Source organism: Melanotaenia boesemani, chromosome 14, assembly GCF_017639745.1.
Source record: "Melanotaenia boesemani isolate fMelBoe1 chromosome 14, fMelBoe1.pri, whole genome shotgun sequence".
In the NCBI taxonomy this organism is placed as follows: domain Eukaryota; kingdom Metazoa; phylum Chordata; class Actinopteri; order Atheriniformes; family Melanotaeniidae; genus Melanotaenia; species Melanotaenia boesemani.
The window spans coordinates 27,728,415-27,751,846 of NC_055695.1; the positions used below are offsets into that span (position 1 = coordinate 27,728,415).

Below are 23,432 nucleotides of genomic sequence, written 5' to 3' on the forward strand. Positions count from 1 at the left end.
TTTGGCACAAGTTTGTTTGCAAATTTGCACATGAATAAATAATTCTGATATGTTTGTCAAATAGCTTTAGTCCTTTTCAAACACACACACACACAAAACTCTTAAACCAGACTAAAATGTTGTCTACCTTTAACTCAGCAGATAACAGCGATCTTCTTTCTTCATATAAGACATCAGTGGTTAACTTGGATGAGTTAAGCTTATGACTTTGAGCACATTTTTCAGGCTCTATGATAAATATTTATCTGCGCATTCTTTTATATATATATAATTTATTATATATATATTTTTTTTACAATAATCAGAGTGATATATCTGGACATTAAACAGGAGTTTGATCAGCAGGACAAGGGTCTAGAGTGATGACATTTGGGTCACTCACTGTAACCACACCATAAGATAAGTCCAAGTCCTCATCATTAAACCTCTGGTATGTTATGTCCGTATCATAGGCGCTCATCATGTGATCTGGTTTATGCAGGACTTCCTTCCTATACATCCTGTAGGCCAGGATGAAAATGCCTGCCTCGGCGGCTTGAAACAGTGCGTACAGAAGGGGAAACATATACATCCCTCCCATCAGCTGTGGAGGGAAGGCCAGCTTCAGGATGGCGGTGCACAGCTGGACATTCTGGCAGCCCGTTTCCATGGAGACCGCCCTGCAGCTGTTGGGAGGCAGCTCAAAGAGCAACGCCAGGCCGTAACCTGCAGCATAGCCACACAGAGGCATCAGGATGGCCACCACGTAGACAGAGGGTGGGATGGTGGATAGCAACTCTGGCCCCAGCATTGCTCCAGTCAGGATGAACAGCATCACGAGGGTGACCAGTAGAGACCACAGAGATGCCTGCAGATGCAAGATTTCAGTGATTTATTGAAACATGAAAACATAAATTGAAAGCCATTATATAGTTTTAAAGAGTTTGAAAGTCAGCCGGAACCATCTTAGACAGAGTTTCTTAACATTTCTTTTAAATTTCCAGTCTTCTTAAAGGACTTTTCAAAACTCTTCTTTGGATGTTTGCTGCCTTTTGTTCTGTTCTCTGTCAAGATGAGCCCACACTGCTTAAACAATGTTGAGGTCTGGTCTCTGGTGAGGATTCATCCCTCCATCAGACCTGTTTCCACTGATTTTCAGCCCATTTCTTGTGTTATTAATTTGGCATGCTTTCATTAAAGATGCACTACAGAACTTTTGCAGATTTTGTGAGTGACATGCCCCATATCGACAGCTCTCTCCAGACAGAAAAAGACGGTTTTATCTTGACTCTTGTCTTATCTCTTGCTCTGTCCCTTCCTCTCTTTCTTTTCCTCTCTTCCTCTGATAATGTCCTCTTGTGTTTCTTTGCTGAATCAGCCACGATGTACCTTTAAAACTAACAGTGTGTTGATATCTGCGTGACTCGTGTGTAAAGCAAAACTCGTCTGCAACATAACACAGCATCCCGGAAGAAAAAGTTGTGAAGTGTCTCGGGACACTGCTGGACAACAACGGCTCCAGGAATGCACATAGTAGATGTCACCATGCCATCAAACGGGTCCTGACTGTGGAGTTGTCAGAAAGTTATGTAGTGTGTCTTTAAGAATAGCTTCCTAACAGCCACCTTTCCATGGCGACATTTCTGAAAAGGGCTTCAGTGAACAGAAGATGGAACAGCTGAGGGTCCAGAAATTGACCAAGTTTCTTTGGGTAATAGCTCTCTGGAAATCATCTTGTTGGTGCTAAAATATGTTGAGCATGACATGCCTGTCAAACTGTGTTAACTTTAACATTCTCATACGTGCAGCTAATGAATTTAAGTTAATATAGACACAGCTCTGGTTCATCCTCTTTTTTTATGCTTTAAATATTCATGGGTCAGTTTTTTCTATTCATTCCTCTTGAAAGGACCAGATTCAGGAACTAAACTGACAGTAAGTGGAAAAAGTAAAGCTTCAGAAAGCCTCAAGAACAATAGTTCAATATCAGTTTAAAAGCTTGTAAGAAGGTCTGGTTACTTAAAGGGTAATATAAAGAAAGAAGAAATACATAACGACCTTTGCACAGCATATGGCAGCAATCTTCTGCTAAATCTCAACATAGGAACATTGTTCTTGCTCTTTCTAATATAGTTAAATATTTTTAGGTTTTCCACTTCAGAACTGTCAGCAGAAGATTAGAAACCCCCTTTAATTGATAGTCTATAATTTACTGACCCGTCAAACAGGGCTGCATCAGAGCATCTCTGTTGCTCTGAATGGTGCGTCCCTCCCTCAAAAGAGGATTTTATCAGTGACAGCAGGGAGGAGCTCTTCCTGACAGTGTCTGTGATGTCACTCCTCCTGCGGTCGGCAGCACCCCCTTTACTAATGACACGCAAAAAAAAAAAAAAAAAAAGACGCAGTGCGTTTCTATCACCAAAAGTACTGCGCGTTCTACTGGCTCTAAATCACCAAACTGGTTTCATGAGTAATAACTTTGATAAATTACTCGGATATTACCTTTAAAACAATGTCGGCCACACGCGTGTAGCGGTACCTCAACATAACTCCTAATCCAATGGGAATAAGAGTGCCGCACAGGGTCAGGACGATGGCCCCGAAAGGCAGCAGGTTGACCACAGGTGTGTTGATCCAGGCTCGACTGTAGATCCACAAGCAAAGCGGCATCAGAACGAGCGCCAGCAAAGTGGAAGATATGGTCATGATGATGCTGGGGAGAGGAGAGGAAAGGCGCGCAGTTACAAGAGGCGGACGTGGTTTTTGGTCAAAATGTGGCATCATTTAACTTATCAAACATGTAGGCTACTTATCATTGAAAGGAAGCGATTGGAACTTTAAAGTGATGCGTAAAAAGTACTAATTACAGGTGATTTCCATGCGTAAAAATTAGGGAAAATACGCACAAAATGCGATTCGGCTTTACGAACCAGTTTTACATGAAAAGTCACTTGATGTGATGACAACAAATCTACCTGAGATTCATCTCTCCGTGCACCAGCAGAGACATAATATTTGACAAGTTCCCACCAGGACAGCAGCCACAGAGCAGCACTGCCATCGCTGCCACATCATTCAGAGAGAAGGCTAAAGCCAGAAGAAAGGCCACCAAGGGCATGATAACAAACTGGCACACCAGGGCCAACAGCACTCCAATGGGTCTGCGGACATGTTCTCCAAGCTGGCTAACCTCCACCGTGCAGCCCAACCCCAACATGGTGAAGCAAAGGACCAGTCCCACAAACACATTGATTCCGTGGCTGAGCGGGGAGTCCCAGAAAGCAGGCATCAGGTGAGGGGATTCCGTTGGGGGAGCGGCCATAAACTCAGCTCCAACAGCAGTCCTTTCTTCAAGGAACACGGCCCCGCTGGAGACTCCTAATCCATCCATCACATCCACCCCAGGAGAACCCGCAAGTTCCTTCATTGTGTCAGAGATAAGAAAATCCTTTATGCCAGCGAAGTGCGCGCTGCCACCCAACAAGCTGGAGTTCTCCATGGCGCAACAGGAGGACTGCAAATCTCCACAGTCTCTATGTGCCTCTAGGTGCTCGTGCGTAAAATGATTCCCCTAGTGGCGCGCAGTCACTAATGACAAACTGCGGACTATCCAGTGACCGGGGAAAGCGATGGTGCCATGGTACTGATGGTCTTAAAGCGACTCACAGAGTCAGAATGGTGCCACAGACTGGCTCCGCGCTGGACTGTGGGAGGGGAATCTCAGTAGGCACGCGGCTTCGGAGGCTACAGTTTGCTCTGCGCTTCGTTTCTCAAGGATAATAAATAAAAATCCCCAAACACCAGTCTAAGTTAGCCTAAAAGTTGTTTCTGAGTCTCCAACATGTTCCGTGCAACGAAGATGATCTGAAACGGAGGTTTAATCGCGATGTTGAGGAATCAGTGTCTGCATGAATGAACATTGTGCTGATCTTTATATTTGCGCAGTAACCTGAAAATGCGCCTTCCCGTTTCCTCTGTTAAACGTGCTGCTTTTCTTGAAGAGGGTGCACGACGCACGAGCCCTTTTCTTAAACTTAAGTGGGGAAACAGGGCGCGTGTTTGGTTTATTATCATTAACATCAATGTCTTCAGCTGAATAGTTGAAACAAACGTGTTTGTAAATTGTTGAATAAATTCATTTTAAAAAGACGTGATTTGATGATGTTCGCCGGGTTAGCTTATTTATTTTTAACAAAATCTTTTGAGGAGATACTGAGAGCTCAGACTAAAATAACCAGTGGGGAAAAAACTGATATTATTTATTGAAGTTCGGAAAATGTCACTTTAAGCTCTGTTGTTGCCTTTTTTGGTCCTGATGGAGCTAAAGACAATAATAATTATAGGGCCATTTAGTAACTTATTTTGATGCTCAAGCAAAAAATATTTCTTTAGAAAAATTTCTAGAGAATATATGAGGATTCACCAAAATGAAATTCCAACCCAAGTAGTGTAAATTTGCATGTATAACACTGTATACATTATTTAAACAACCACAGCCTCTTTATACTGTTTCTAAAAGTCCTTAATTTTCTCAAAAAAGCTCAGAAGGTCAGACATCAGGAGCAGTAGTAGTAAAATATTTTAATTTTCTGTTGTAAACTGACTTTGTCTTATGTGTTTGCAGCCTCCCATCAGCTGCCGGTTGTGGTGTCTCAAGCTAAGAGGAAAATATTAATCCAATGACGTCACCTGTCATCAGAGCACTGAGGTTAATGTAGGATGGGACAGTTTGTAGTAGTCAGTGATTCAGGCTTTCAGTCTCCTCCTAGTTTCAAAGATACATCACAGCCCTCCCCTCCCTGTAACCATTAAGTGACTCCAGGTGTGTAATACTGTCTGTGTGCTGAATACACAGTGTAACTTTCCCTCAGCTGCTGGATGCATGACATGACACGGATAATAAACAAACTTTTTTTTAAGCAGTTTTACAGTTTACACTAATCGACCACTTCTTCAGGTCACTTGTTCAATAGTTTAACACAAATATCTAATCAGCCAATCACATGACAGCAACTCAACACACGTAGTCATGTAGACATGGTGAAGACGACCTGCTGAAGTTCAAACTGAGCATGAGAATGAGGAAGAAAGGAGATTTAAGTTACTCTAAATGTGGCATGGTTGTTGGTCTGAGTATTTACTGGGATTTAACACACAACCATCTCTAGGTTTAACAGAGAATGGTCTGAAGAAGAGAAAATGTCCACTGAACAGCAGTTTTCTGGACCAGAATGTCTTGTTGATGGTGTTGGTACCTCCCGTCAGCTAAGAACAGGAAACTGAGGCTACAATTCACACAGAATCACTAAAACTGGACAATAGAAGATGGAGAAACTTTGTCTGGTCTGATGAGTCTCCATTTCAGCTCCACGTTAAGATGCTGGGCTCAGAATTTGGTGGAAACATCATGAAAACATGGATCCAGTAGGCTGCTGGTGGTGTAATGGTGTGGGGGATATTTTCTTGTCACACTTTGGATCCCTTGGTACCAACATGACCTGGTTTAAACACAACATCCTACCTGAGTTTTGTTGCTGACCATGTCCATGCTGTCATGTCAATATGGAGCAAAATCTCTGTGGAAATTTTCCAGCATCTTGTTGAATCTATGACACAGAGATTTAAGGCAGCATCACCCAGAATTAGCAAGGTGGACCTAATAAAGTGACCGATGAGTGTATACTAATTTGATCATTCTGGAAAAGAGATGAACCTTAAGAGTCTGGATGTTAGTTCAGTGTTTTAACTATTATTCATCACCAGTAAAGTAACTGAATGCTCTCATATTTTATAAACTCTGTAAAAGTAATAAAACAAGGAAAAAAGGGAGACAATAACTTTTTAGTTTTAATCTGAAATGTGATTTTACACAGGGAAACCGAATGTTTGTGGATATAAAAGAAAGTTTGATAAAAATGTTCACACAAAATGTGTGGTATATGTCTTTTTGCAACATTCATCCTGGTTTCCCGCTGAATCTGAGCTTTGACAGAGGCACCTCTCTCCTTAATAAATAGTTTCATTTACAGAATGCGTCATTTCTCATAAATACAAAAGCGAATAAACATTTTTTTTAAAGCAATTTTAAATGTGTTGATTCAGCTACAAAAACAAAAAAAGGCAAGCATAGATATGAAACTGAAAACATTGGCAAAGTCAGAAATTGGCACAAAATGAAAATACAAACACAGTGAAACTTTAAATTATAGGCACTAGTTGAAGACACCCACCACAGCAAGTACCAGAACACCTTCCCTAACACTGGTATGCCTTTTGATTCGTATTAATAGCACAAGAGGTGAAAACCAGTTAAAACTTATTTAACTAGCCATCTGAAGCAAGACAATTTTCAACTTTCATTATTATTTTTCATGGCATGACTGGTTCACACTGACACGCTGTTATGGGAATTTAATGGTTTCCTTGGTTTCATCACCTGACTGGGTGATCAGTTCATCCTTCTTTTCAATAAATGAAGTCTGTCCAACAACAAATAAAACTCAGATTTAACGTCCTTTAACCACTGACTATGACTGGACACTTTGGGCAAAAAAAAAAAAAAAGCTTTGGAGAGTTAGCTTGAAGTTGAGGTTTAAAACGTACATTTTAAATGGCAATTAAAAAAAAATACTGATATGGATGTTTGGACATACGCTTCTTAAATAATTTGAATAAATAATTTCCAAAACAAACTTGTGCATACATTCTGGCTGATTTTACAAGGAAGAAAGATGTTTTTTCTTCTTTTTTTTTTTTTTTTTAAAGTCATACCCACACAGAGGTGCTTTCACCGTTTCAAGACATCAAAATTCTCTACACATCACAGGACAGTTCACCTGCACGGCATCATCATAGAGATCGCTTACAGACTTCTGTTAAACACAGAGCATAACGAGAGAAATGTGTGGAAACATTTCAACCTGAGGGAAGTGACAGAAGAACAGGGGACGGGGGGGAGAAGTGGACTGTTTCATAGATGACAAAAGTCAAAGCAAGGCAGATGATGTGTCCTCTGTTGGCGGAGCTGGAGTCAGTCTGGTTTCTTTGGCATTTTCTGGGTTGTCTGCACTACATGCCTGATCCCTCCACATCCAGTCCCTCACAGAGAAGCACGATGAGAGGCCCTTGTTGACACAAGTGGACTATGTCCTTTCCTTTTTTTTTTAAATTCTGAATTGTATGTTATTTGGGGGATTTAATCTGTCTCTTTGCTGTAAAAGTTACCCAAGTATATAAAGTGCCATGTTGTATTGTTGCCTCCTTGTGTTGATAATGTGACTAGAGTGCCCCCTGCTGGCTTGCCTCAGTAACAACCTTCCCTCCAGTTGTCACCTGTGCCGCTGTAGGAACGAGGAGCAGGAAGAGATCTGGAACAGAGAAAAAAATTTTTTATTGTCACAGAAATATTGTTATCTGGTCATAAATGTTCAAGATGTACATACCTTCGCACAGGCTGGGCCAGTTTGCTGCGGGGGAGAGGGATGCCTCCTCCTGCAGGGGCACTGGGTCGGGGCAGGCTGCTGCGAGGGGGGGCCAGGGAGCGGGTGGGGGTGGAGGTGGCAGAATTGGGGGTGGATGTGGCTTTTACCGGCTGCCTCAAAGTCAGAGGAGATGGTGTGGCAGGAGTACGCAGCTTACTGGGAGAGGGGACTGAAGACAGGCAGAGCAGAAACACAGTTAGATGCAACTCCAGTAATAGACTCATGTTTCAGTCTAATCAGTTTTAGCTATAACATCATGATTAACAGCACAATGATTTGAGGTTGCAATAGATACGATGCCAGCACAAACTTCTATTTGGTATGAAACACACAGTATGCAAGTCTTTTCTAATCACGTCCACTTCAAATAAAGAAATGAAGTCAAATCTGTTACAAGTCGGCCTTGCAAACTACTAAATGATCTCACAAGCAGGGATGTCACGGTTACTTCATTTCATCACAGTATTAAACACTACGATTAATTGTACGTAAAGATCCAGCAAATTGTCACTTTCCATTAAAGACTGAACTATATCAGCAGATCAGCACAACTTGGAAGGAAAACAAAGTTGCACCACATCCACGTTGTTTGTTTTTGTTCCATGCGAGTTGCAGCGGAGGCGTGTTAGAGTACGCTGGAGCAAGTTATTCCCTCCAAATAAACTGATTAAGTCCTTGTCCATGTCAGGTTTTTTTGATTTGACAAGGTGTGATTGTGAAGGATGCCTCTCCAGCCTGAAAGCATGAAATAAAAAAGTTGCAGAGAAATAAGGAAATACGTTAAATACGTTTTACCACCTACAGGATAAACATCCGCTTTTTATGCTAACGTAAAGGTAAATGCTCAGTAGTTTGGTTAAATGATGCTAATGTTTATCTAACGTAACATTGAAATGTTATTGTGTCATTACACTTTTCTAATTATTTAGGACTCTGGTTGGGTTTACAGCACCATGATGGTGTAGATGGACATTACATTATACAGATGAGAAAAAACTAAATGAGTATTTTTTTTATGGATAGTTTCACTGTTCAAACATAACCAACTTGGCATGAGGTTGATGCCTTTTAGTCATCAGTGTGCAATGGTCTGTAGAAGATCAGATATATGGCCTGGTTTCTTTATTTCCATTGTTCTAGTATAATTTATGTGGCAAACAGCAGCTATTCTGCTTACAGAGCAGCTGTCAAAGCTAGCTAGATGTTTTCTATGTTTTTGAATTCTCTACTCAGCTAACAAAGAAAACCAAAACCATTTTTATCATTTTTATAATGTAGTTCCCAAGTCCAGGTAGAGGTTCTGTAGCCTTTCCATCTGTTTTCTCAGAGAGAAATCCAGAGTTAATATTTTCGATTCATTTATTGTCTACAGAACAGAGAGGATTTAAATGGAATGAGACTTCTCAGTTATTTTATTTAGGTTCTCTATTATTTTATGTTGGTATTAAAAATAGAGGAAAAGTCCTATAAGGAGTGTTCATGGGACTTTACTCATGTAAAGTGTTAGGGATTTAATTAATGCATAATACTCAAGATTTCTTTCACAATAATCGTACAAGAAAATCTGTAAAAGTGACATCCCCACACACAAGCATGAAGAAATGGACAGAAAAGCTTAATAACAGCTGTTTACTATGATTCTTGATGCGTTGAGAGAATGAGGTGATTCACACACAGAGCATAAACAAGTGAAAATCGGCAGCACGAAATCAACGGCGCAGAATCACAATCACAATACTGAAAGGGTGGAAGCCGTCAGTGAATACTCACTGAAATCACCTTCTTCTCCAAAGCAACAGGAGAGTGGGACTAGACAGAGATGAAGACAACAGAGACAGGCCTTAATGACGAGCAGGGAGGATGAGGTTCGGTGTGGTGTCTCTGTCTGCTCATTTGGTTTTAGAGTAAACTTACTCCACTCAAACAGGAGCAACAAGCCCACTTCATATGGCATGAGCATGTTTTACGACAGCCTTGTCTGGAATGTCGAGCGATCTCTTGGGGTTATGTGTACAGTTTGGTGGTGATCCTTAATGTGACAGTAAGAGTCTGGAGGACGTTTTAACGCAATTTAGTCTTTGCATATGTGGTGTACTGTGTGGAAGCTGAGTGCATTCACTGTTTGTTTTTCTGAATTAATGAGATTATTTAAAAAGAAAAAAAATCCATTTGAGTTTTCTAAATTCATGAGATCTTTTTTAAAATTGACGAGATTCTTTTAAGTTCTGCAGCCATAAACTCACCTGAAGGAAGACAGAATAATTAGCAAAAAGGATGTCATTTAGTATTTGACTGGATGATCCTTCAGCTACACTCGTTACCCTTTCACTGCAGACCAGGCCTCGTCATCTGTAGTCTGCAGGTTTCCTACTTTAACACACATCACTCAAATTAAATGATCATTAACAGGCTTGTGTAGAACCTGACAGCATCTAAAACCTTAGGATGCACTTTTTCAACGTCACGTCTGACACTTTCCGTGATGCCACTAAGACGCAGGGTTAACATTCTCTTACAGTAAATAGCGTGAACTCTTTATCACGTGTACTTAGGGCTGGATATCACCACTAATGTCCTGAATCGAATTTTGATTCATTTACAGATATTTATGTAACAGCAGCAATTTTCTTTGAAAATTAAAGACACATAACTATTTCTATAAAACACAAGCCGATTTACATGGCCATCTAAATGAGATATCTTGGAGTAATCAGATTACTGTAATAATATGATGTCATGCATTTCTGAAATACAGTGTTCAAATCACAGTTTGCTAGTTTTACTGGTCCATTATCAGATTTTTTTTCTGAGTATATACATGCGTTGTGATGTCACTTCCTGTTATTTCCAAAACATTTGTGTTTGTTGAGCATGGAGTGAACGGTCTTAGCGTTAGCTGCTAATGTGAGAAGTAATTAGCTGCTGAATGGTTTATATGTCAGTGATGGAGGAAAAAAATCTGAATTTGGCATCATGTCAATGAGAGAGAGAAGCTGATTTGGGGCATGTAAGTCCAGTCACAGCTGTGAACAAAAGCCACCAAAACCCATTAAAACTCCTTATTTATGAAGTTTCCAGCCTTAATTTTAGAATTTTTAACACCGGGTGTCCAGAAACAAAATTATTATGAGGCTATTTTAAAAACCCCAGTAATCACACTATTACTCGCAAAGGACAGGGATCATCCATGAAGGTGTACAGATGTTTAAAAACTGAATTTAAACAAACTTTTGGTATAAAAACAAGAAGGACAGAGTTATGCTGCACTGTGAGACAGGAAAGTAATGACATTAATGACATAGTCTAACAGATAGCTTCAGATTATATAAGTATGAAGAATAACAGAGATATGAATTAAAAAGTCAACACAGCCAAGTAAGGCAATGCTCTTTAAAACTGAGGAAAAAAGAAACATACTAGTAATTACATACTGGTGCTGTAAAGTAATCATGTGACTCTTTCCAGCATCTTTTTGCCTTCCTGAAACAACTGAGCAGCCCTCAAGCGAATCAACCTCTCCTCAGCTTGTGACTGTTTAATCCTTGAAGTATGTGTGTGGACAACCTGAGCGGGAGTTTTAAGATCACACTCGTCTCTGTCAACAACTTCCGTACTCAACCAGCTTCATTCCTTAATCCTCACAAAAAATAGCAACATACTGTAAACAGGATTTCAACCTGCACTCAGTGTTACCTTACAGCCCGGGAACGAGTGCATTAATGCACTTAGCTCACATCCGTTTCAGCTCCACAAACATAGCATCATCATTTACACCCATCGATAGGCTATGCCTTCAGTAAACGTGCAGCTGACCGGAGTGTGTCATAAATTGTGCATATGTCTGTGTGTGAGATCAATCTCACAGCCTCCAGCTGGACTAGGAGCATGTTACCTCTCAGAGCAGATGGGCTTTGGAGGAGCAGTTTGGGTTTCGGGGATGAGCGAGAAGGGGTGGAGTATCTCGGGAGACGAGCTGCTGCTGGAAAACAGGGACATATCAATATGGGAGTCTTCTTTTTGACTTCATTTTGCCTGAGAGTCACAGTTTTACTGGAGAATGATGGGGCTGTTGAGGCATTGAAGGAAATTCAAGCCTGAGATGCAGTTTGTGGCCACTAGGGGGCTCAACACACAAACATCTCAAAGAAGGAGCAGCAGAGAGTCATTGCTGCTGTGAGGTTTAATAACCAATCTGAGCACAGATAGAAGAGATGAGGCTGGTTTGGGTTACACATGCTTTACAGTGAGGAGGAGAAGTTGAATAGGCAGAAATTAAGGTGTCCCACATGCCAAGGCTCAGAGAACACCACAGTGGAGTGTGCATACAAGAAATCCCCAAAAACTCATAGGAAGACAGAATCTATAATCTTATATATAGGAGCCAAAAGCTCAGGCCACATAAACAATGTCCTCTGTCTCACAGAAGACTGGCTGAGATTGAATAACGGCAGCCAAAACACGTTTACACAGCTGAAACCTGCCCTTTGACCACTCTGCTATCTGCCTCTAGTAAGACAGAGGGATTAGAGTTACTGAATTAAGGACGACACCATTACCTTTCTCTCACATTACAGGATTACATCAAGTGGAAAGTCTTAAAGCTATTCAAGAACATAAAACAATTAAAGTTGAAATGTAAATGTTAGTGTCAGAGACTGAGCAGCTCTCGACCCTCTGTGTTCCCAGTCATGCTTTTTTTCTGCAGGAGTAAATTTCTTTCAAGTGAAAGTTTCACCGAAGCAATAAAAGAAGGAATGTGTGTGAAAAAGATTTTACAATGAAAAAATGATCAAAGACAAAGAGGATCCCTGAACAACAAAGCCATGTCATTACAAAGCAGCCCAGTCCTTACAGCGAAGGTGCAGCCAGGAGTAAAACAATCCCCACCCACACAGCCTGTCCTGTTGCTGAACTCTCAGAGCAAAACAAGTGCTGATATAAAGTCAGCAGACAATAAAGACACTTCAACACTGAGTCTAGAAGCACTGATTGATGATTTGTGTGCAGCTGTGGAGGGTTTCTGTATTTTGCAGTCAGATCAAATGACATGTAACGATGCTGTCTGTGACAATGCTCACTTGCAGACTGGCTCTGGTGTCGAGGAGAGCCACCGTTTGGCACTTGCAGGTTGGATTCGCAGCTGCGGCTGCTCTTCACAGGTTCTGGCGTCTGTGCTGCAGCCACCGCCGCTGACGAGCGTGTGAGGTTGGGAAGACTACGACGCAGTTTTTCTGCAACAGCAGCACATGGGGGAGTTAGCTCATCCTGAACGACAGGGCCTGAAAATGTTTAAAAGTTGCTCCGTTTACCTTCATTTTTCACCACGTTGGTCTGCAGGTCGTGGCCCTGCAGGGAGTGACGAGGCTGCTGCAGGCGGCTGATGATGGGCTGCGGCGAACCGCGGCTATATTCAATGGAACGAGCTGGGGAGCGTGAACGGGGAGAATTCCTGGGTGAGGCGCGCGGGGAGTGGCGAGGGGAGGGGCTAAAGCGGTTGGATGGCAAGGCAAAGGACAGGTGCACCGCCTCCTCCTCGTCCTCCAGACTGTGCGCATCTAAATCCTGGTCACTGAGAGTGCTGCGTCGCAGTGAGTGGCAGGACGAGCCAGAGCTCCGTCTGGAAGCCGTCGCAGCATACTCCTGCCTCAAACCTGTCAACAAACAAACACTGTAAAATAAACAGCTCAACAAAACCAGAGAAGACCGCTGGAGGTGAAGCTGTTCCGGGTTCATACTTTCTTCCTGCATGCGCGCCATTATCTGGACATCAGTGACATCATTGAGTTTGTAGGTAGTCGAGGAGCCCACTGAGTCTTCGTCCATCTCCGATGTGCTTAGCTCGCTGTCCACTGATGACTGTGGACTAATAGCTGGAGGATTCCTGTCTGCTGCTGCATTTCGCTGGTGTACTGGTGGAGAAATCGTTAGTGAACATCTCAGTCTCCTATTAAGCAAATAACTCGTAAAAAACTGAACAAAGGGACCCATACCTGCGTTAGTGGGCATTAGCTGCTGTCTGACAATGGGCACTCTGCAGGGGGTTGAGGAGGGGGAGTTGAAGCCACTGCTGTAAGGGCTGTTAGCGGCATTTGAGCTATAGGGGCTCCCATAACCCTGCTGGAGGTAGGGACTTCCATACAGGCTCCTGTGCTTGTTGGCTGCAGAGTCAGAACACAAATAAAGCACAATGTCACATGAGATTATCCGTAGTTTAATTTAAAAACTGAGTCCAGTCTTTGCTGTCAACATTTTTAGATTATTTTTGTTTTATGCAAATGTCCAGTCATTCTTTGACATCACCCAGCATTAGGAGAGAGAATTATTTAATTTAATCTGATGATACACTGACTAGACAATAATCTAAATTGATTCTCACAATAATATCAGGTTCTTTCACATCCTAATTTACAAGTAAAAAGCCAAAAAAAAGACGTGACAATGAAAAACATTTAGCTTTTTTTTTATTATTATTTATATGATACTACTGTGCAGTTACTCTGTGGTTACACCCAGTCAGCCTGAGTCTAACTTTTTATCTGCTCAATGCAAAGGCAGGACTATAAAATATTTGATGGTAAGTAGGGCTGGGCGATATGGCCTAAAAATAAAATCTCAGATTTTTTTATAACCAAATCCGATTTCCGATTTTAATCGATTTTTTTTCTTTTCTTTGACAAAACATAAATAAACTTATTAAAAACACTTATTTGTTTTCTATAGATGAATGCCAGCAAAAATAAAGCATATAATGTCATAGCTTTTCCATCATATAAATGACTTCATATCTAACATAGAAATATGCGACACAATGCATCCGTGATCTCTTTCCATCTGGATCCTTATCATACAGGATCCACTGCAGGAATTATTCCCCTGATGAAGGTTGTCTCTTAACTAGGGTTTGTGGGTTAAGTTGATTTCTGCATCTCATAGAGAGCAGCATTTCTCACCGCAGTTTTATGCACAGCTAAATCCCAGGCGTGAGTGAAGGGTCACTTCACTGAAAATCTGTCAGACAAACACCGTTCTGGTGTGAACGGAGGGCTAAGTCTGCTGCTAACTAACTATGGAAAAAAAAATCCCGATTTTCATAAAAATAAATCTCCAGAAATGGAAAATTCGATTTATCGATTTTATCGATTAATCGCCCAGCCCTCATGGTAAGGCCATGGTGGGGCACAGACTTGAAATAAGCAGCTTAACGTAAATGACACCTTGTAATATTACAAGCAGAAAGTAGAAATCTTTTGCTTGTTCATTATGCCATCACAATGTTTCTAGTTAATGCCTCCGATTCAGCCAGTCTCTCGGTGTTTAACTACAGTGTGCCTGAACCGAGTCAGTCGCCACTATGAAAGCTCTGCACTGTGCAGTCATTCTGGTCGAGTCTCTTACACCATATGCTGAATGTGGGCCTGATAGAGTTCCTGCATCATTAGCTGAGGAAAAACAAGAGACAATATGCAGTATTCAACCATGCACACAGCACAATGCAATTCTCTGTGAAACCCTGCAAAGCAGTTGTCAAGAGGCTCCAGTCAAGAGCTCCACGGTCTCAGTCATGAGATCAGACTCAGGCTGCTGGTCACTGGGAAACTTCTGGTGGTTTGGATGATGAGTGTGTCTGAGATCAACACTTTTCCCATCCCTGTTTTTCTTCACATCTAATTGTATGTTTTTTGTTTTGTTTTTTGTGTTTTTCAAACAGCTCTGCGGTGACTGGAAAGCAGCTTCCTCCTTTCACTTTCTCGCTTAAGCTCTGCACTCTGTCTTCGTGCATTATTTAGAAAATACAACCATGTCCAGTCTGCTGCCATCTTCACAGATCAGCTACTGAGAAATGTCAACAACACCGCAACATGTAAGTCTGTAATGCTGCACACAATAAAACAGCAGATGCTTTGTTTTCTGTACGTACACATCTAAATAGTTCACCTGATGACTATCCTATCAGACACAGTTTAGATCAGGGATACTTAATTTGGTCTTAATTTAGCAGGTGTTCAGTTTATCCCTGCTCCAATACACATGACTCAAATTAAATAGATCCAACAGCCTATGAAGTTCTGCACAATGACTCGTTAATTTGAGTCAGGTGTGTTGGAGCAGGGACACATTGTAGGACCGAATTGAGTAGCCCTGGTTTAGAGTATGCAGCTACACAAAAATATGAGGCTTACAGTAAAAACATGACTCAAGACATGACGAAACCACAAAACACTAGAGGCTCTGCAGCCAATTTGGACCTTGCCAGAGGCTGAGTGTCAGAGGACTTGGGGGTAGAAATAGGTAATGTATTCATCACAGCAGCTCTAGTAGCAGACTTATTACACAGTGAAGCAGACCAATCTAAAGGGATCCGTTGCCCAGGGACCAACAAAAATAGTGTGCCCTCAAATTCTCATATCCAAAAATAAAAAAGCAAAGACAGAATAAAGGAAAGGAAATGCTGCTCTGACCTGCTGTGATTAATGTTACTTTGGTTTACTTTGATTTGAAGCTTTCCTTTTCAGATGTAGAAACCTGAAGGTTGTTTTCACAGGGAAAATTAGAGGAACACCAAATGAGCCAGCACATATCAAGTTGCTTAAGGCCAAGTGGGCTTAAATGTTTGAAGAAACAGAAGACAAATTGTGGCATTGAAGTCTATTCAATACAAAAAAAAAAGTAAAAAACAAACAAAAAAAAAAAAACTGCAGAGCTGCAAATGTATCACAAGAGAAGAACAAACAGAAGCTTGTGTTGAGGGAGATAAACACCACAAAGGAGAGAAGGGATAAATCTGGACAAGAAGGAGATGAACAAACTGTTCAGACTCAGAGGTCTTTGAAAAGTCAAAGCCTCTGTAAGCAGTAAACATGGCAGGTCAGCTATGTGGCTGGGATCTCTCCACCAAACTACAGCTGTCAAACCACAGAACTGTGTTTGATTGTTTAGCTACTGCCATGAAATTCTTTCATTGCTCATCGGGGTTGCCTGACATGGGGAAAGTTGTGTCTGACTTGAAGCGCTAACTCAGGGAAGTATCTCCCAGGCCTGTCCTCCCTGTTATGTAACTTAGACACATCATCTGGAGTTTTGATTTTAACTGGGTGTGCTCTCACAAAAGACTTGGTCACCATTTTCAAACAAAACCTAAAGTCATGTTTAAATGTGTGACTGTCTTGTATGAGCGTGTACTTGTAGCATAAGAGAGCAAAGGCAAATGGTTTCTCTGATGCTAACATTGACTCAAGCAAGCAACACCATGGCAACAGGATTTCCACGCTCTTGTTAGAGACTGGGTGAGAAGACAAGTAGCTGGGAGGCACATGGGTGTGTCTACTGAGTTTCTCACACACAAATATTCTCAGAACATAGTGTGCAGGGAAAAAAAATCCATGACTGCCAAGTGAAGAGTGAAGTGAAGATGGGATAGAGTAGGATCAGCAGCAGGGGGGTGGGTGGGTGGTTATGTTAAGGCCAGACTTGAATGGCATTCTCACGCATCCACATGTACAGAGATGATATCGCCACTAATAAGCAGAATTCTCTAAACTCCTAACAAGTGGAAAGCTGACTGCTCTCAACATACCAGATTTAATCATTTACAACTTCTACCTGAAGCAAAATTATCCACAAGGGAACTATTTTAGGAGTCTCTATTTAACAAATGACAATATCCCTAGAAGAGGAAGTGTGTTTGTGCTGGTGTTGTCTCTTGCACAACAGACCAGGGAGAATCACATCTATCCCAGTGAACAACCTTCAGTGGCCTATTGCTCAACATGATCTGTCACATGGGCATACCACTGTCAAAATGGAAATGACCCTTCTCAGTTTAGCAGCAAGGATTTAAAGCCTGTCCTCCCTGAAGCACTGACTATAATTATGGGCGGTCAAAAACTCAAGAAAAGGAAACTGCACAGGCAGTAAACGGGAGCGGCATCGTATATATCCTGCATCGTGGATATACTGCATCATGGATATACTGCATCGTGGATATACTGCAGTTGAATTAGGTTTAGTAATGTTGTGTTTGTGTGTATTTTACACTCAACTGAGCGAGTGAGTCTGCCATTCTAGACAAGATAAATCCAGCTGCTTTGTGCTGGTTCACGTTCGTTCTGTTGCTTGGACCAGTTTAGGACGGCTTTCATTTCTGTATATATTAACAAGTAAATACCTTTTATGTCTGAAGCACACAAAACAGGTGCAATCACAGTATCTATAATCTACAATACTGTCTTTTCCATGGTCTACTATAATTTCCTGATATTCCTCAATAAAAACTGCAAGAAAAAAGCTTATTTTTCAACATCACTCTTCTGCCTGCCTGCTTTTATTGGATGGAAACAGCAGAGCGATTGCTCAAGGTAGTTATGGCCATGAGATAAGCGTCCAAATTCTACCAAGTCATTGTACCTCTTTTCCTTTCACTTTAATGGAAAATAAAGCCTAAACCAATCAGATGACTTGTAAGACAATCTAGTGACTTCAAATCACAATTAATCTGTCAGCTGTTGATCTTGATTTTCCTGTTGGATAAGAAAAGCTGAACTACACAAGCCAACATATGTGATGGTTCAGCTGTGTTTGTTGTTTTCTTTTTAATGGTAGGGGATATTTATAGGTTAAAAAAATAAAGAGTGATATTTACTTTTTCCCCTTTTATGTTTCAAAAGCATTGACATTGTAAAATTATGACAAATATTAAAACTTTCAGTAAAGTTAGCAATAAGCTCATGTATGCTACTCAGGCAGAAAAGAAATTGCTTTAACTATATTTAATCCATCCATCAATTCTCCACCACATATATAAAGTTGAGTCACAGGGGCAGTAGCCTAAGCAGACAGACCCACTTCTTTAAGCTCCCCCGGTGTATACTGAGGTGTTCTCAGGCCACCCAAGAGGCATAGTCCCTCCAACTTGTTCTGGGTCTTCTTCTGCGTTTCTCCCCAGTAGGATGTGCTTGGAAAACCTCCTCAGGAAGGTATCCAAAATATCCTAACCAGATATCCAAAGCACCTCATCTGGCTCCTCTGTGGAAGAGCACTGGGTCTACTCCAAGCACCTCTCAGAAGACTGACCCCTCATTTCCACCAGGTGCCTGCACCGGGTGCATGTGCGCCGCATTACGGCTGCGTCGCGCTATTGTTCCGACCTACGTTGCGCGTCAATCCACACCAGAAGCATGTCTGGTGCAGAGCACCCGCGAGTTAAGTTCACTTAACTGGATCTGAAAATCACAGGAGAATTGGAGAATCTCGTGACCCTGCCCAATTAATGATGTAATGTTTACATGGTTCACCGAGCACAGATCTGCACAGGGGCTTTTATTTAAAAAATTCCCAGAAACTTTTACACTGCTCCCGTGTCTGATTTCCTGTCTGCCCCTATATGAGCTGCTGAGTTTGACAGGTTCTGGACGTGTGCTAAGTCAAAAATAGACTTGGCACGTATGTTTAGTGGAAAGCTGCAACAAGGCGCTTCTGGGACGCTTCTGACACAGACCGTGGTGCGCCCGGTGTGAACCAAACCATGACTAAAATGGCCACGAATAGCTGCGAAGGCCGTGGCGCAGCCGTAACCTGGCCCACACGTACCCGGTGGAAACTAGGGGTAAACTTCTTACCCTATCCAAGAGACAGCCCAGCCACCAAGCAGAGGACACTTACTTAGGCTGCTTGTTTTCGCAATCTCACTCTTTCGGTCTCTACCCAACTCGCATAACCACAGGTGAGCGTAAGAATGTAGTTTCACTGCGTTTCAGCAATAAAACTAATGCAAAGTCCTCATCACTGCTAATGCCATACTAATGCACCCGGTGATCTCCCACTCCATTCTTCTTTGCCCATGAACAAGACCCCAAGATACTTGAACTCTTTCTTATGAAGCAGGACTTCATTTCTGACCTGAAGCAAACACTTTTCCAGTTGAGTAACATGGTCTCAGATTTGAAGGTGCTGATTGGCATCCCAGCTGCTTTACACTCGGCTGTTCGGCGCTCCATTCGGAGTTAGAGATCACAGCCTGATAAAGCTAACAGAACCACATCATCTGCAAAAAGCATAGGCCCAGAATCTGTGACAAAGGCCAGCACAGAGTCCAGCTCTCACCAGAAACAAATCAGACTTACTGGCAGAAATGCAGTAAGTCAGCATTTCTGCACTGATCCAGATAGGTCAATATCTTTTACTTTCCCTTACTTTCTCTTCAACTTAAGTTACATGTGAGTTAAAATTCAAACCGAACATTTATAAATAAACTGGTTGGCAATCAGATTTGCTTTGTGAATGCAAAGTGAAAAAAATGGAAACACAATGTGCACACTGCAACTGCAAGTGGAAGGTCTTCTTACTTCTCCATGCTTATTTGCTTTAAACAATAAAAATAAGATAGATTTAATTTCACCACGGTGAGAAATAAAGTACCAACAGAAGCTAAAAAATGCTCCTGACCAGGGAACCTTTGTTAGCTAAAATACTGATCAACTTCACCAAAATTTCATACTGAGACTGGATCCATCCTAATCAATACAAGAATGTTTTTCTATAAGAAATGTAAATGCAAAAAGTCAGTTTTTTAATGAAATACCAAACAAAGCCAGAATTTGTAACGGACCTCTAACATGCTCAAAGAAAACAAAGTGCATCCCTGCTGTTTGGTACTTTCAACATCTCCTGCCGTTTATCAAGCAGCCAGCTCATGTTTCTGTTTACCTGACATGGTGAGGTCCAGTCTGTGGATGAGGGAGCGCTTGGCCGACTCCATCTCAGGGCTAGGGTTGTCCAAAGCTTGACGGCACCACACAATAGGACTCAAGGATTTTTGCAGGGGACTGTTCAATTTTGCCTCATATAACCTGGAAATGGAAAACACAGTTGACTTAAATTAACATAAATTGTGGCTTCTTCCTCTATATGTACACCAGCTGTGACAGCTAACACCTGCCAAACCTCATATATGATAATCCTGGGCTCCAGTTTTACTCATTTTATTACATCTTTTATTCATCCTTTTAAGTTATATGAGTAATATAAATGTGTGTTTACAGAGGAGAATAGTAAAGAAGAGTTTTCAGTCAGGAGGAATGCGAGTCAGCAGCTGTCAGCACAGTTTCAGCCTTTCATGATGAAAACAAAGACATTACAGGCAAATTAAAGCATGTGCAGGGAAATACAAGCTTGAAATTGGGACTGCACATTTCATTGTTTATCAGCACAATGACAGCCATTCACATGTGGCACGGACCCTTGTAAATCGACGTCATCATATTCCCAGCTGTGAAACAATCATATGTGTCACTAACGCAAAGTTAAAATGAATGTAATGTCTATTGAAAGGCAGAGTGCTGCAGCAGCAGGGAGCATTTTAAATCCTCTCTGATGCTAATTCATTGGATTACAGGAGTCTGTGACAGGAGCTGGCAAGAGCTGGGCACTACGGGGTAATCCCAGATAGCAATCTGATGCAGAGGCCAGACAAAACAGGCTGGGCATAATGAGACCGGCTCTGTTGAGCATGAGTGAGCAATGTCTGAAAGTAGTCTGATATCGAGGGAATCTGTTGCTGGCACAGACGTACTGCAGCAAGCAGCATACAAAAACAGGAGTTTGCTCTGCTGATTTGGACAATGGGTACCTCAAGTAATTACAATGAAAAAAGGGCTTATCTTTAACAACAAGCTAAATGTTTTTTTATCTTCTTCTAGTGTGCATAAAATATTCCTGTGGGTCAGATGGAGTATGTCAGTGTAGGTGCATGCTCATTATTTCCAAAACCACTCAGCACATTTACAGCCTTGACACAGAAGATATAGCCCTTGTTGTCGCAGCTTTAGCATCCGTCAATAGGTTGCATCAAGAGCTATGCTCTAATGTTGCCTATTACAGTATCATTACTACAACAGAAACCTCTCCCAGGCATGCTAAATAACCATTATCCAAGGAAGGGCCATCACTACATTCATGTCAACAGTTTCCTTATGAATAGCTACTCCAGTTCTGTCACAAATCTTCTCTTAAAGCGTGCTACTCATATCTACATGTCTGACAACAGAGTGCATACTCTGCCAGTTTAAACCAGTGTGGAGCATTTTTACAATTAGTTGTTTTATACAGAGACACATTTTTAAAATGTAATAAACAATACAAACACGGTGCAAGGGAGAGGATTAAGAAAAGTTATGGACTTGTGGGCTGAGATTAATTCTGACAACAAGCAGGACACATTGCCAAATCGTAATCACTGTCTGCAAGACACTGATATGACCTGCTTATTTTATATTAAACAGACATTGTTTCTGATCCCTGCAAATGCAATGCTCCTGATCAACAGTTAGTATGGATAAGCCATAACTTTTACTTCTGCATGATAAGTAAACCACCCTATTTCACATTTTCTCAGTTAGTGCTGCACACTGCACAGCACTTGTAACTGTGGGCCAAATGCTGTCCTGAGGGGAATTCAGAGGAGGAATATAGCCATGGCTACATCTCCCACATGGCTGCTGAGCAGGAAAACAACTTTGATTTTTACAGTACACACTGATTTCCTGCTACAATGACAAGCCAAGCAATCTCCCACAACACCAAAACGGTCCAAAAGATCATTTGGGACCTCAGGGTCGTGGCGCCTGACAGATGAGAGCATGTGCCTCTGAGGCCTAATAATGTTTCTCTTAAACAAGTGCAGCAAGGTAGGAAATAGCAAAGTGATATGAAAATGGCTGTGATTGTGACAACACAATCTGGTCAGGCGGTCAAAGTGGTGGCTTGACATCGCCGATATGAGTTTTCAAACAATATCCTTTAGTCAGTGATCCCACAATGGGGCTCCTTCAGATTTCACAGAAGCTGCTGAGACGATTGTTTATGCCAGACGTTTGTCATGGCAGCTAATGTGTTGAGCAGCTGTGCCCAAGCAATTAAAGTCACCCAACCCAAAAGACACAAATACTGCTGTTTAGGCAAGTTACCTCCCAAGACAAACCTGTCACTCACCAGCTGTCCTCGTCTTCTTGTAGGCAATCCATGTCTTCGAGATCTAAGATTTCCACTTCATCTAGGATTGAGGTTTCCCCCTCAGCCATAAATCCGCCGGTGGTGTCTGAGTAAAGTGAGTTCATACTTGGCATAGAGGTGACAGCAGATGCCCCTTCACATTCATACGGCCTCCTGAAACTGATGCCGTCGTAAGACAGTCTGGGGCTCAAACAACGGTTATTTTCCAAAACCCCACCGTAGCCGCCCGTACCGACGAACCCCACCCCAGGGAAGCCGGCCAGACCGGCTGCCATTCCCATTGACAGGGACGACGGGTCGTATCCGGCGCTGAGGGGTCTGTGGTTCCCTGACATCGCTCCGGACGAGGACAACATCGTAGACCTACTCCGAAGCTGTTCGTTTTGTTGCTCGAGTTTTTTCACCAAGTCCTGGAGCTTCCGCACCTCCAAGTCGGCGTTGATATTAGAGTTGATATCCTCCATGGTGGCTCCTCAGACCAACGAAAATATGCAGTGGTCTGGGGTATTTTTTGGCGTTTCTTTGCCAAGTCTCTCTCCTTTAGTTAACTTCACTATTTTCTACGTGTTCAAAGAAGACACTTGGGTGCTGAACTGACTCAGCGTCGTCATCTTCTCTGGATATTCGCGCTTACGGGAAGGGTCGAGGCCATTTTCATAATACTCGTCACCAACTGTGAAAGACCAACAGGCGGCGGATATCATACGTCATGGCGTTGGTATCGAGAGGGTGCACGTAACCAACACCTATTTGCGCGTTCATGTACATAACCACGTCGGTAAAAAAAAGTCCTAACTTTAAAAAAATAAACAAAAACTCGTAGTTACACAAATGAATCAACAAATAGTATTTTATTAATCTTAGGTACTAATCTGATTTATTAAAATGTAAATTTATTACATTTGATATGGTCTTAATATTAAGTCATGAATTAACCTAAAGTGATTAAAAGTAATCTAATTTCTA

The 23,432-nt window shown here is 41.8% G+C and overlaps 2 protein-coding genes across 7 annotated transcripts; both read right to left on the reverse strand.

Moving 5' to 3' along the window:
- Nucleotides 1-199: 199 nt before the first annotated feature.
- Nucleotides 200-3,478, reverse strand: slc10a4 (solute carrier family 10 member 4). The gene is made up of 3 exons (XM_042006481.1): nucleotides 2,955-3,478; nucleotides 2,482-2,692; nucleotides 200-847 (listed from the first exon to the last, which is right to left on the reverse strand). The coding sequence occupies exons 1-3, from the start codon at nucleotides 3,476-3,478 to the stop codon at nucleotides 323-325; spliced, it is 1,260 nt and encodes a 419-aa protein (XP_041862415.1). The 3' UTR covers nucleotides 200-322.
- Nucleotides 3,479-5,808: 2,330 nt separating this feature from the next.
- On the reverse strand, nucleotides 5,809-23,166 carry slain2 (SLAIN motif family, member 2). 6 transcript variants are annotated; one of them, XM_042006504.1, is made up of 10 exons: nucleotides 22,446-23,166; nucleotides 20,163-20,305; nucleotides 13,451-13,618; nucleotides 13,196-13,369; nucleotides 12,770-13,111; nucleotides 12,539-12,691; nucleotides 11,353-11,436; nucleotides 9,231-9,269; nucleotides 7,422-7,629; nucleotides 5,809-7,346 (listed from the first exon to the last, which is right to left on the reverse strand). In XM_042006504.1, the coding sequence occupies exons 1-10, from the start codon at nucleotides 22,928-22,930 to the stop codon at nucleotides 7,283-7,285; spliced, it is 1,860 nt and encodes a 619-aa protein (XP_041862438.1). In that variant the 5' UTR covers nucleotides 22,931-23,166; the 3' UTR covers nucleotides 5,809-7,282. The 6 variants fall into 6 exon arrangements, with proteins under 6 accessions (XP_041862438.1, XP_041862437.1, XP_041862442.1 ...); XM_042006503.1 differs by having other exon boundaries at nucleotides 11,353-11,439; XM_042006508.1 differs by lacking the exon at nucleotides 11,353-11,436 and having other exon boundaries at nucleotides 22,446-23,165.
- Between the last annotated feature and the right edge of the window lie 266 nt (nucleotides 23,167-23,432).

What these genes read in the sequence shown, in the direction of transcription:
- slc10a4 (XM_042006481.1), bottom strand. Translation starts at nt 3,478, where the DNA reads ATGGAGAACTCCAGCTTGTTGGGTGGCAGCGCGCACTTCGCTGGCATA. An exon ending in CACGGAGAGATGAATCTCAG is followed by an intron (nt 2,693 to 2,954) that starts GTAGATTTGTTG and finishes TCCTCTCCCCAG; the next exon opens with CATCATCATGACCATATCTT. An exon ending in TGGCCGACATTGTTTTAAAG is followed by an intron (nt 848 to 2,481) that starts GTAATATCCGAG and finishes TTGCATCTGCAG; the next exon opens with GCATCTCTGTGGTCTCTACT.
- slain2 (XM_042006503.1), bottom strand. Translation starts at nt 22,930, where the DNA reads ATGGAGGATATCAACTCTAATATCAACGCCGACTTGGAGGTGCGGAAG. An exon ending in CAAGAAGACGAGGACAGCTG is followed by an intron (nt 20,306 to 22,445) that starts GTGAGTGACAGG and finishes TTCCATTTCCAG; the next exon opens with GTTATATGAGGCAAAATTGA. An exon ending in GCTAATGCCCACTAACGCAG is followed by an intron (nt 13,370 to 13,450) that starts GTATGGGTCCCT and finishes TTTCTCCACCAG; the next exon opens with TACACCAGCGAAATGCAGCA.